Raw genomic sequence first — 13,076 nt, 5'->3', positions numbered from 1 at the left:
CCCCTCCCCTGGTTATCTAGCCCTCAGCTCCCCTCCCACCAGGGAGAACAAGGCATCACTTTATCCCACTTTACAAGAGAAGAAACTGAGGCATGATGAGCTAAGGGACTTGCCTACTGACACATAACTCCTAAACTAACAAAGGGAGATGTAAGCCAGATCTTTCCTGATCCCAAGTGCAGGACCTTCCCCTTTCCCTCCTACAGCCTAACACACAAATTACTCCTAATTAAAAAGGGGGTGGTGAGGTGCGAGTTTTCCATTACCCTCGAGGCTGTCTGGGGCAGGGCTCCAGTCCTGACAGTAAGAGGTGCTGTTTGCTCAGTGATGCCAGGACGGTAGGAAAGATCACAGGATTTAGGGCTCACATCTTGGGGATCAGCCCTTCCAATCCCTTCCTTTTACACACAGGGAAACTGAGGCTGAGAGCAAAGAGTGAAAGGGCCAGTCCACGCTCAAACCCATTCTATACACTGCCACCCCCACCCTGCCCCGCTGCTCTGGGTGACCATGGGTGAGCAGTGTTGAATACATTTGGTTCAGGGAAGGCATGCCCCCAAGCCTGTTTCCTCACCTGTAGCAGTGGTTGCCCACTGAGGAAGGGTCAAGAGCCAGGCTGCTACTCACCCAGGGGTCTGGAGACTCCATGTCCTGTGCACTGTCCACTTCCCCACACCGTCTCAAACCCAGGTCTAATGCTAACCAGTCAGTCTGTTTTCAGTCATGTCGGACTCTCCTTGGCCCCATGTGGGGTTTTCATGGCAAAGATGCCAGAGTGGTTTACATTTTCCTTCTCCAGCTCATTCTGTAACCCTCATTTTATAGAGTTGTACACTGAGGGCCAGGTAGGGGTAACACAGGATATTCACAGAATAAAACAATAGCCAACATTTACATAGCGCCTGCTACGTGCCAGGCACCATGCTGAATCTCATTGGGTATTCACATCCCCTGGGAGGGGAGTGCTTGTATCATCACCATTTTACAGCTGAGCTAACAGAGGTTCCAAGCTGGAAAGTGTCTGAATCTGAGTTTGAATTTGGCTCTTCTTGTCTCTAGGCTAAGTGCTCTGTGGCCTGTGGTGCTCCCTAGGCTAGGCAGGATTTAAACCTCCCTTAACCAGTTTCAGAACCATTGTTGCACCCACTTTGACAGAGGGCTGTGTTGTCTTACCTGGTGAGAACCTTGGACTCCCTGTCCTTAATCCGTCTTTCACACCAATACTGGAACAAACTTGCTAAGGCATATGGGACAGACACAGACACCTAAAACCTTTAAAAAGCTCCCAATAAATTCCACACTGGCTCCCAGTCTCATGGTCTTAGAGGTCCCAGCTCCTAGGGCAGCTGGTACAGTGGACAGGGCACTGGGCCTCAAGGCAGGAACTCTGGGCAAGTCATTTTGCCCTTTTTGCCTCAGTTTCCTCATCTGTAAAATGGGATAAGAGCACCTCTTTCTCAAGGTTGTGGAGAGGATCAAAGGAGAGAACACATGTAAAAGCACTTTGCAAACCTTGAAGTGCTATCCCAAAAGTCTCAGTGTACTTCCAGTCTTCTGGGACACCCTATACAAATGCTAGCCAGAGACAGAAGAGAGTGGTGTGTCGAGGCCTGGCTTAGATCTGAGGATGCCTGAAGTGAGGGAGGCTGGAAGAGATGGTGGAAGATCAAGGGGTGGCCACTCTGGGCCCTGGGACCAAGGGGACAAATGCACATGCCCTGGTGCCCACTTCTCAGATTGAATTCAAAGGCTGGCAGCCCGCAGGCCTTAGGCAGCTGCCACGTCTGCTGCTGCTGGCACGAAGCCCCAGGAGTCCAGGCAATTAGAGCAACAGCCAGGCACGGTCTTGTCCCAGACAAACAGCAAGTGAGCAAGAGCCGCCTCTACCAGCTCCGAGGCTGCTGTGCCAACCTCACAAGAGTGACCCTCCCTCTTCCTTCTGTGGGTCAAGGCGAAACCAAGACAGGAGACCCATTTGGGCAAAACAACCCCAGCCACCTTTATTGTTACTACTTTTAGCATCAAGTTGCACAAAGGAGCTGATCCCAGGTTTGGGGCTGCGCAGTCCCCAGCTCTGTCAAGCATAGTACTGAAGATTGGCTTTCTTCTTGGCTTGCACCTCCAGGATGCCCTCCATGTAGTCTTCATGAGTGAGTTCAGTGGCTCCCCGGCGGAGTGCAATCATTCCCTACGGCCAAGAGACGGAGTCTGAGCCCAGATCCTGTGCTGTGCAGCCCGACCCCAGGGCTATCGGTGTCTGCCCCGACCCGGCAGGACAACCAGGCCCACCAGGCCCACTCCTTCCCTTGGCTTAGAGCCCAGCACACTCACCGCTTCCACGCACACAGCCTTGCACTGGGCCCCATTGAAGTCGTCGGTGCAGCGAGCCAGCTCCTCATAGTTTACGTCAGGGCTGGGGAAGGAGGAAGTCAAGATAATCAGCCCCTCAGCCCTGGGAGCTTGGACTTGCGGCATCAACAGGGTAGTGATGCCAGACCCTAAAAATAAGCCTGCCCTAGGAGGTGCCAGAGAGCCTCCTGGAGCTCTCTAGACAAAGGAGGTCTCAGGAACAACAGCCTGCCCAGAATGAAGATGCCCCAGACCCTGCTGGCCTCTGGCTCCACCCTCCCAGCACAGTCAGGCAGCTAGAGCCATGGCCTGCACAGGACATACATGGAAGGAGCTCAGTGGGCTTCAGGAGCTCACTCTACACCCACAAAAAAGCACCAGTTGGGTAGATGGGCTGCTGCGGAAGATCTCCTACCTCACGTTCATCTTTCGGGAATGGATCTGCATGATTCTGGCTCGGGCTTCCTCATTGGGCATTGGGAACTCGATCTTGCGGTCCAGACGACCTGAGCGCAGCAAGGCAGGGTCCAGGATGTCCACCCTGTTTGTAGCAGCAATCACCTGGGAAGAGGAGGCTCAAATGCATCAAGGGGTTCAGCAGCCGGCAGCCCTAGCCAGGCCAAGGGCCCTTCTCTAATCTCGGGTCTCCTCTGGGCCATTCCTCACTGAAGGAAAAGTGTTGGAGCCAAAGACATAGCAGATAGACCACCTGTGCCCCCCTGCCCGCCGAATAGCCATGGGAAAGCACTTCCCACCCCAAGAGTTCTGGTTTCTTCAAACCGACAAGTCACCTTGACTTGGGTGTTAGGTTGAAATCCATCCAGCTGGTTCAGGAGTTCCAGCATCGTCCTCTGAACTTCTCGATCTCCGGCCTTCTCACTGTCAAAGCTGGGGGTAGGAGAAACCACAGAGCTGGGAAAGTGCTCCTGACAAGAGTCCCTAGCCAATGAGATAGTCCCTGTGAAAGGCTTAGCACACACATGTGCTGTATAAATGTAGCTACTACTATGGTGATGCTTTCCCCCTGCCCAGAAGCAGCCTGGCTCTGTAGCCATCCCTAAGCCTCTCTCCACCACAGCAGAAGGGAGCTGCAATCCCATGCCAGGTTCCTCTGGGAGGCCTGGGTCTCTGCATCAGATGGCGGGTTGTCTCACCCACACTGCTAGGCCGGGCTCCTCTCCGTGGAGATCTGGGCTGTTCCCCCAAGCCTGGGCTAAGGCCTTACCGCTTGGTTCCAATGGCGTCCAGTTCATCAATGAAGATAATGGAGGGAGCTTTCTCTTTGGCCAACGCAAAGGCATCTCGGACAAGTTTTGCTCCATCACCAATGAACATCTGTACCAGCTGGGGTCCAGCCAACTTCAGGAAGGTGGCCTACGTGGCAAAGAGGTAGAACGGAGGAAATGATTCAGCTCTCCCAGTTCTGTGAAGGACTTGCATTCCTCTCCGTTGCCTGGTCCTCCTTCCCAGTCCCTGACAATTCCCTTCAAGGGGACACCAAGCTGCCACTCACCTTAGTCTGGGCAGCACATGCGCGGGCTAGCAGGGTTTTTCCAGTACCTGGGGGTCCATACATCAATACTCCCTTTGGAGGCTGGATCCCCAAATTCTCAAATTTCTCTTTATGATTCATTGGCAATACAATAGCCTCTACCAGCTGCTCAAAGAAAGGACAAAGAAAAAAAAGAGGGCTCTCAGGCTCTTCCCTTTACAATTCAATCTTTAACTCTTATACATCCAACCAAGGCCTGCATTTCTCTTACTTGGCTTCAGAGAATCACTGGCTATGGCCCTTCTGCAATAAGAGATCTGAGTTCTAATCCTGACTGCTGAGGAACTTTAGGCAATTCCACCAACTTCTCTGGGTTGCAATTTCTTCATCTGTAAAATGGGGAAGAGCCCCAGGAGCTGCCCCGAGGAGGAAGTCCTGCCTCAATGGGACACTCATTATAAAGTGCTTTCTCCGGGCAGGGGCAGTTGTCAAACTCACCTCCTGGATTTGTTTGTCTAGGCCTCCGATGTCACTGTACTGCTCTGTGGGCCTCTCGTCCACCTCCATGGCCTTCACTCGGGAATCATACTCAGTGGGAAGGGTCTCCAGGATCAAGTAGGAGTCTTTATTTACTCCCTGAGGATAAAGTACTGAGCACTCAGCTTTTCCTGGTGCCAAGAACGATGGGCTAAGTGACTACTACAGCAAATGCCCCAGGAGGCCCACGCAGTAGGGTGACCCTCCAAAAGAAGTTCCCAAGGCATGCTCTGAAAAGGTGTGGGGCCTATCACACGTGTCATCCCGACTGCCAGGCAAGCTGGAAATGTCCAGGCTATAGAAACCACACAGGAATGAGCTCTCCCTATGTCAAAGGTCACTCACCACCAGGTCTCCAGGTTTCAACTTCTCTGCATCAACCAAACCAATAACTGGCAGGAAATAGGTCTACAGAGGAGGAAGAGGGGAAAGAGCTTGTCAGGGGCTTGATCCAACGGCCCTGACAAAGCCGTCTGCTCCTAGGTCCCAACCAGGCCTCAGACTTAAGCCAGATGTTAGCTCTCACCTGTCGGGTAGAGGTTTTGATCACAGCACATTTGCCCTTTCTCTGGGAGTCAAGGTCAATGTTTGCACCATCTTCTTCTTGGTCATTGGGGTCGACATCGAGCAGCTGGGCAGAGGAAACTTGGTCAGAGCGCCCTTCCCCCACTCCGAGCTAAACACTTCTTACACTCTAAGATCACTCCTAGCTATTACAGAGAAGGAAAGCCCCACTTTATTATTCTGTAAAGTATGAATACCAGTCACAGAGGAGCATCAGAGATAGGCTCTATTGAACTCCAAGAATCACTTACAAGGAGGGCCCCAAGATCTCACAGATTCCATCTGCCCTCTCTGCCCTCCCACGCACACACACACCTCGATGACGTTGGACACAAGGTAGGGCAGAGTCTTGTTCACTTTAATCTTTTCACTGTTCTCTTTGATCTTATCCTTCATAGCCTGTAGTTCGTGTGTCACCCGTAACACTTCACTTTTCATGATCTAGGACAAAGGCACACGCAGACCAGCTCAGGGCCAGGCTGCTCGGGGGCGAGCAACCTGCCCCCAAACCCGCTGGCCTTAAACGTCTCGTCTTCAGGAAGATGAGCAAACCTGTTCCCCTCCTCTGGCTCCAAGTATAGGTGCCTCTGACAAGACAGTCTGAGTCCGTCTGTGCGACAAAGCCCGGCACAACCCACACACTTTTCAATATGAAATGATAAAAACATGCCACTCAGGAGATGGGGAGGAGAGAAAGAAAGAAGGGGAGAAAAACACCCTCACAGGGCCTTTGGTCCTCTATTCATGCTCTGGGAAAGACCAAAAACCCTTTGGTGGCTTCCCATGGCCCTCCACAAGCCTCCTTTTACATTCCATTTCCCATACTGGGTTCCAGCTGAACTGGACTGCTTGCTGTTCCCCAAATGAAACAGGTCACCCTCTGCCTACATCCATCCCCAAAGGTGCTCACTCCTGTCGCTGAAACAGTCTCTCCACAGGGCAGCCACCCCCTCCAATTTCCCAGACCATTTGGTTTGTAACTCTCCAACGCTCCGGCACGCTCTACCCTGGAGGGCCCTCGTACATAGATCCAGATCACCTGGACTGGACTAGAAACTGTCTGAGGGAAAGGAGCCTTCCACTCTTCATCCAAGGCTGACTACAGTGTCTTGTACATAGCAGGTGCTCAGTATTGTTAGTTCAACTGAACCTGTGCTGGACAGGGAAGGGTCTCTCCAACAATTAGGCAGCCTGTGGTATACTGGCTAGAATTTGGGACTTGGGAGTCTGGAAGACCTGAATTCAAATCCAGCCTCAGACACTCACTAGCTGTTGTGACCCTGGGCAAGTCACTTGTTTCCCTCAGTTTCCTCAACTCTAAAATGGGGGCAGTAACAGCACCTATCTCCCACAGTTGTCAGGAGGATAACACAAGGTATTTGTAAAGTGCTTCTAGCTATTATTAGTATAATAGTATCCTAAGCACCTCTCTGGACAGAGAGAAGTCAAAAGGCCAGCCCTTACCTTGATCTCACTGTCCAGCAGGCGAGTCCGCTGAATAATCTCCTCGGTGGACATCTTGAGCACTTCCTCCCCGATTCCATCTTGCTGTAAAGAAGTCACAAGACCTTGAGATTTAGAGCCAGAAAGAACCTTGGGATCCCTGTGTCCAGTATTTTACAGAGGAGAAAAAAGATTCCCAGAGATTAACAGGCAGAGCCCAGACCTCCCGGACACCATTCCTGGGCTTTCCAACGACAAAGGCTCCATTCTTTTTATTTTTATTTATGGTTTCAAATTCTCTCCCTTCCTCCAGTCTCTCCCCCATCCATGGAGGCAGGAAACATATGAAATCATGCAAAATATTCCACATTAGCCATGTTCTGAAAATGGGGGGGCAGGGGAGGAAGGGAGAGAAAGCATGAAAAGTAAAGGGAAACACGCCTGAACCCGTGCCCTGAGTCCTTCGCCGTCTCTCAGAGGCCGGCAGCATCTCACATCTCCCTGGTTCTGCCTGCTTCACTCCATGTGAGTTCACACGTGTTTCTCACACCATCACTCCATCACAATCACATTCCCCAAGCATGGGGATCCCCGCAGCTGCCAAGTCTTGGCCGCCACACAAGGAGCTGCTGTGCGCGTTCCTGTAGACGTGCAGGCCTTTGTCTCTGATGTCTCTGAGGCGGAGGCCTAGCAGCAACGTCTCTGGCTCAGAGGGGACATCTGGGCCGAGATCCAAACTGTTCTCCGGACCGGGTGGACTAGTTCACAGCTCCACCAACAAAGCACTTGTGTTCCTGCTTCTCCACATCCCTGCCTCTATGTTATGTTGTGCTTCGTCATGCAGCCCATCTGATAGGTGTGAGGTGGTACGCATTGTTTTAATTTGCACTTCTCTCACTATTAGTGATAGGGATAGTGATTTCTGATAACCTCTGTTCATATCCTTTGACCATTTATCAACTGGGGAATGGTTCCTATTCTGAGGAATTTAACTCAGTTCTCTACGTATCTGAGAAATTCGTTATATTTTCCCTCATTTTCCTGTGCATTTTCTTTTAATTTTGGTTCCACTGGACTTGCTTATGCAAAAACTTTCTCATTTTACGTAATCACAATCTCTACCTCGTTTGCTTACAAACTCTTCCCTATCCATAATCTGAAAGGTAATTTCTTCCATGTTCCACTAACCTGCACATACCTCCCTCTGTTTGATCTTGTCTCCACTCTGAGCTTATCGTGATACCCGGTGTGAGAGGCAGGTCCATGTCTACTTTCTGCCACGCTGCCTTCCAGGGGCCCCAGCAGTTTTCGTCAGATCCTGAATTCCTGCCCCAAGAGCTGGATTCTCTGAGCGTTTCAAACACGAGGCTTCTGTCTACGTGGTCCTGCTCCATCCCACGGATCCAGCACCACACTGTCTGGGTCCCCTCCCTTCCCTTTGTCCCTGATCTCCTGGACAGGGCTGCAGCTCTGTGCTGATTTTCCTAACTCTAAGAGGTGGTGGTACGGCAGGGAATAAGTAAACGACCCACGAGACCCTTAGGTCTGTCCTCGTCCGTGTGACGAGTGTTTGTAACTGTGCTCACACAGGCGCCTCCGTACTGTCTGCAGTTATTTCAGAAATGATGATGTTATGTGGCTGGAGTGGGTCACTCTCTCAGCGAGCTTCCTGCCTGCCTCCGCTCTCAGGGCAGCCAGCCTTCGCCCCCTCCACGCTCCCCCAGACTCCCTTTTACACTCTGGGTTCACAGAGTGTCAGAGCTGGGAGCGCGGGGAGTGAGCACAATGGGAGAGAGCCCCTCCAGCCCACAAGTCCTTCAGCTGGGGCCCACCAACAAGAACCCCACGCTGCATTTCCACGTAACTGGTCTTTGGGCGACCCAACAAGGGATCCGCACCTTCCCCAGCTGCCCAAGGGCTGCGGGACCAAAGGCCTCCTGCTACAAGACAGATGGCAGCAGCCCGTCCTCCCCATTTCACACAGCCCCCAGAGCCCGTCCTTCCCTACCTGCCCCGCGGGCGGCCAGGTGCTGCTGAGTTCAGACCAGGCCTTCTGCCTGCCTCGGTTTCCTCATCTGTAAAACGAGCCGCACAAGGGAGAGGCAAAGCACTGCTGCAGCCCGGGGGGCCGCTCTGACGGTGGCTGTCCCTCTCCTTGGGGGGCCCGCATAAGGCTCCCTAACCCTGGGGATTCCCAGAGCACAGGCCTCTGCCGTCTACACTGGCTCCCTAACCCTGGCGATTCCCAGAGGGCGGCTCCCTTCTGTCTACACTCGCTCCCTAACCCTGGCGATTCCCAGAGGGCGGCTCCCTTCTGTCTACACTCGCTCCCTAACCCTGGCGATTCCCAGAGGGTGGCTCCCTTCTGCCTACACTCGCTCCCTAACCCTGGCGATTCCCAGAGGGTGGCTCCCTGCCGTCTACACTCGCTCCCTAACCCTGGCGATTCCCAGAGAGTGGCTCCCTTCTGTCTACACTCGCTCCCTAACCCTGGCGATTCCCAGAGGGCGGCTCCCTGCCGTCTACACTCGCTCCCTAACCCTGGCGATTCCCAGAGGGCGGCTCCCTGCCGTCTACACTCGCTCCCTAACCCTGGCGATTCCCAGAGGGTGGCTCCCTGCCGTCTACACTCGCTCCCTAACCCTGGCGATTCCCAGAGGGCGGCTCCCTTCTGTCTACACTCGCTCCCTAACCCTGGCGATTCCCAGAGGGCGGCTCCCTTCTGTCTACACTCGCTCCCTAACCCTGGCGATTCCCAGAGGGTGGCTCCCTGCCGTCTACACTCGCTCCCTAACCCTGGCGATTCCCAGAGAGTGGCTCCCTTCTGTCTACACTCGCTCCCTAACCCTGGCGATTCCCAGAGGGCGGCTCCCTGCCGTCTACACTCGCTCCCTAACCCTGGCGATTCCCAGAGGGCGGCTCCCTGCCGTCTACACTCGCTCCCTAACCCTGGCGATTCCCAGAGGGCGGCTCCCTGCCGTCTACACTCGCTCCCTAACCCTGGCGATTCCCAGAGGGCGGCTCCCTTCTGTCTACACTCGCTCCCTAACCCTGGCGATTCCCAGAGGGCGGCTCCCTTCTGTCTACACTCGCTCCCTAACCCTGGCGATTCCCAGAGGGCGGCTCCCTTCTGTCTACACTCGCTCCCTAACCCTGGCGATTCCCAGAGGGTGGCTCCCTGCCGTCTACACTCGCTCCCTAACCCTGGCGATTCCCAGAGAGTGGCTCCCTTCTGTCTACACTCGCTCCCTAACCCTGGCGATTCCCAGAGGGCGGCTCCCTGCCGTCTACACTCGCTCCCTAACCCTGGCGATTCCCAGAGGGCGGCTCCCTTCTGTCTACACTCGCTCCCTAACCCTGGCGATTCCCAGAGGGCGGCTCCCTTCTGTCTACACTCGCTCCCTAACCCTGGCGATTCCCAGAGGGCGGCTCCCTTCTGTCTACACTCGCTCCCTAACCCTGGCGATTCCCAGAGGGTGGCTCCCTGCCGTCTACACTCGCTCCCTAACCCTGGCGATTCCCAGAGAGTGGCTCCCTTCTGTCTACACTCGCTCCCTAACCCTGGCGATTCCCAGAGGGTGGCTCCCTGCCGTCTACACTCGCTCCCTAACCCTGGCGATTCCCAGAGGGCGGCTCCCTGCCGTCTACACTCGCTCCCTAACCCTGGCGATTCCCAGAGGGCGGCTCCCTGCCGTCTACACTCGCTCCTTGCCCTCCTCCACCTTCTCTCCGAGCTGATGCTCCCTGATGCTGCCAGGACACGAGTGGGGGCCGCACACAGGAGGCGCCTAATGGATGCTGCCTCTCCCCTCCCTTTAGTCCTGCCTGGGCCTAGGCCAGCAGCGGCTTGACTTCCTTCTCCCGCTCATGTGACAGATGAGGAAACTGAGGCAGGCAGAGTGAAGCCACGCGCCCAGCGTCGGAAGGGTCTCAGGCCGAACCTGAACCGGGCCTCTCCCCCTCCTGAGCACGCTCCGCATTGCAGCCAAAGAGATCTTCCCCCCGGGGCCTTCGCGCCGGTTCAAGCCCCGCTCGGGGCCTTTGCGCCGGCCGTGCCCCCCGCCTGGAGCGCCGGCCGCCCTGGCCTCCCCTCCCCGCCTCCGCGCGAGGCCTCGCGGTTCCTCTCCGGCCCGGCCCCGGCCCCGGCCCCTCCGTACGCAGCAGGCGCCCCCGCCGGCGCTCACCTCAGCCTCGTCCCACACGGACGCCATCTTCTCCTGCCGAGTCACTGGGCCCCCACTTCCGGCCGCACATTCGACGCTCGGCCGCCGGATGCGGAGGGGCGGCGGGCCCGCGCGGGGATAAAGGCCCAGCGCCGAGCCCGACCAGCGCCGCTTAGCCCGGCCTCCTGCCGCGCGGCCCGGGCACCATCGGCGGCCTGCCTCGGTCAGCGACGCTCCGGGAGCGCGGCTGCGGCGAATCTGCGAGACCGCTTCGGGGAGGGGCGGGGCGGTGAGGAGGAAGTCGGGGCGAGCGGGGCGCGGTCACGTGCCACTGGTCCCGCCTTCGGCCGGCCTGCTTCCGGGGAGGGGCGAGCTCTCGGCCGTCATTGGCTCCGGCGGCGGCGGCGGCGGCGCCACGGTCTACGTCACGAGGCTGCGCTGCCTCGCGGGCTGTCGGGATTCGTAGTTCTCAGGGAGCAGCGGGGGCTCCCCCGAGGGAAGGGCTTCGGGTGGGAAGGCTGCCTGGAGGAGGCGGAGCCGGACGGCGATAATCGCGATAGTCGCGCGCTTCCAGGCTTCCACGAGGCGTCCAGATGCGAGTAGCCGGGGAGACTGAGGCGTAGGGAAGCCAGGGGTGGCCTCCTTAAGGAGCCGCCCGGAGCAAGGGATGGCTCCGCGTGCGCCCACGGCAGGGGCACTGATTAAGCGCCTACTGTATGCCAGGCTAAGCCGCCCAGTCGGATGGGGGAGCCATCCAGCACACACACAGGAGGTGCAAAGCTAGCTCAAGGCGGGACACAGAATCAGCATTTATCAAGCACCCACTGTATGCCCTGTAAGCTGGGGGATGCCAGCTAGACAAAGCCAGCTCCAGCACAACAGCTCAGGGAGCCAAGGGCTAAAAGGTGGGGTTTTAGCTGGGATTCCAGGAAGCCCTTGGGTGAGGACACGGCCGCCCAAGAAGATGCCCCGAGCCAAGATGACCTGCAGCCAGGAGGCCAGGGCCGCTGCGGGGCAGGGAGGCAGGTGCCAGAGGCCTAGCTGGGCAGCAGGGGGCACCGAGCTCGGCCCTCGGGCAGGGCAGGGCCTGGGCCTGGGCACCAGCTCTGATGGCGCTGGCGGGTTGGTGCCCCTGCCCGGGCTCTCCCCCCTGTCCTATCTCCCTGGACAAACACCAGCTGCTTCTTTCTTGAGGCCTCTCTCCTTATCATTCCCTGACACTGAGAAGAGCTGGGCAGGGCCCACAAGGAGGACAAACAGGCTTCTGTCCAGGGCTAATCTTTTTATACAACGCTGGGTTCCCAGTTTTCTCGCTCCATCCTCTCCCTCTCCCTAAGACAGTAAGCACTTTGAAATGGGTTGTAACGTGCAGCCACGTAAAACCTGTTTCCATATTGTGTTCGTTCTTCGTGGCCATCAGAGACATGAAGACACGACTGCACTTGACTTTGTTGTGAGGGACAGAGGGCTGTGCAGGTCCCTGGCCTCACCTCCTCCAGAGCCATGTGGGTTCGGTGCCCAGGTGTTCCTCAGGATGACTGGAGATGGCCCAGGATGCCCTGGGAGGCCGTGGGCCCTTTAGGCCACGGTCTGTGCAGGCACTCTTCATATTGTGAAAGAAGAAAGTTTGGAGGAAAAAAACTAGTTTGCGAGACTACACACACACAAAAATAAAGTGAAAGGTGTGCTTTGATGCAGTCAGACTCCATCAGTTCTTTCTCTGGATGTGAAGCCCACGTTTCACGGCCAGCCTTTTGGAACTCTCCCGGATCATCGCTGAGGACAGCCAAGTCTCAAAGCTGGTGCCCACACACGTTGCTGTCCCTGTGCCACGTTCCCCTGGCTCTGCTCGTTTCACTCGGCATCAGCTCATGGAAGTCCAGGCCTCTCATCATTTCTTATAGCACAACAGCTCTCCATCACATTCATACGCCACTCCCCAGCACATGGGCATCCCCTCAGCTTCCAGTTGTTGGCCACCACAAAAAGAGCTGCTATAAATGTTTTTGTCCATGTGGGCCCTTTTCCCTTTCTTACGATCTCTCTGTGATACAGACTAAGCAGTGGTATTGCTGGATCAAAGGGTCTGACGTTTGATTGCCTTCTGGGCATAGTTCCAGAGCTAATTTTTAATCTCTAATAAAACCTAAAGGCCAGTTAGGTTGTATGGTTGCATGGAAGACTTGAGTTCAAATCTAGTCTCAGGCACTACCTACCTGTGTGATCTCAGCAGCTCACTTAACCCGTCTACATTCGTTTCCCCATCTCCATTTGTACAAAAGGGGATAATAGCTGCTACTTCTCAGGGTTGTTAAGAGGATAAAATGAGGTATTTGTAAGCTATTCTGCAAGCCTTGAAGTGCTATATAAAAGCTAGATGGCTAGTATAATACATTGTTTTTGGTGAACTTTTGTGAACTTCCTATGTAATTCTGTTAATTCTACTACTTCTGTTATTAGAATAGATAAAGCAGATATTACAGGGAACAGAGTAGCTGGAATGCTGGGCTTAGAGGCAGGAAGCCCTG

The 13,076-nt window shown here is 55.4% G+C and overlaps 1 protein-coding gene across 1 annotated transcript; it reads right to left on the bottom strand.

The window, feature by feature from the left end:
• Positions 1–1,974: 1,974 nt before the first annotated feature.
• Positions 1,975–10,886, bottom strand: PSMC3 (proteasome 26S subunit, ATPase 3). Its single transcript, XM_072617587.1, has 12 exons — positions 10,570–10,886; positions 6,407–6,490; positions 5,258–5,383; positions 4,905–5,009; positions 4,724–4,786; positions 4,340–4,477; positions 3,863–4,006; positions 3,575–3,723; positions 3,141–3,237; positions 2,765–2,910; positions 2,332–2,413; positions 1,975–2,188 (listed from the first exon to the last, which is right to left on the bottom strand). Exons 1-12 carry the CDS (start codon positions 10,594–10,596, stop codon positions 2,078–2,080), a joined length of 1,272 nt encoding a protein of 423 aa, XP_072473688.1. The 5' UTR covers positions 10,597–10,886; the 3' UTR covers positions 1,975–2,077.
• Between the last annotated feature and the right edge of the window lie 2,190 nt (positions 10,887–13,076).

Source organism: Notamacropus eugenii, chromosome 6 (assembly GCF_028372415.1).
Source record: "Notamacropus eugenii isolate mMacEug1 chromosome 6, mMacEug1.pri_v2, whole genome shotgun sequence".
Classification (NCBI taxonomy): Eukaryota; Metazoa; Chordata; class Mammalia; order Diprotodontia; family Macropodidae; genus Notamacropus; species Notamacropus eugenii.
Note: the sequence above shows the minus strand (reverse complement) of the source record. Positions and strands in the feature narration are given on the sequence as shown.

Coding starts and splice junctions, on each gene's coding strand:
- PSMC3 (XM_072617587.1), bottom strand. CDS start 10,596: ATGGCGTCCGTGTGGGACGAGGCTGAG. Junction 5,010..5,257: donor TTGTGTCCAACGTCATCGAG/GTGTGTGTGTGC, acceptor TCCTCTGCCCAG/CTGCTCGATGTCGACCCCAA. Junction 4,787..4,904: donor TCAAAACCTCTACCCGACAG/GTGAGAGCTAAC, acceptor CCTCCTCTGTAG/ACCTATTTCCTGCCAGTTAT.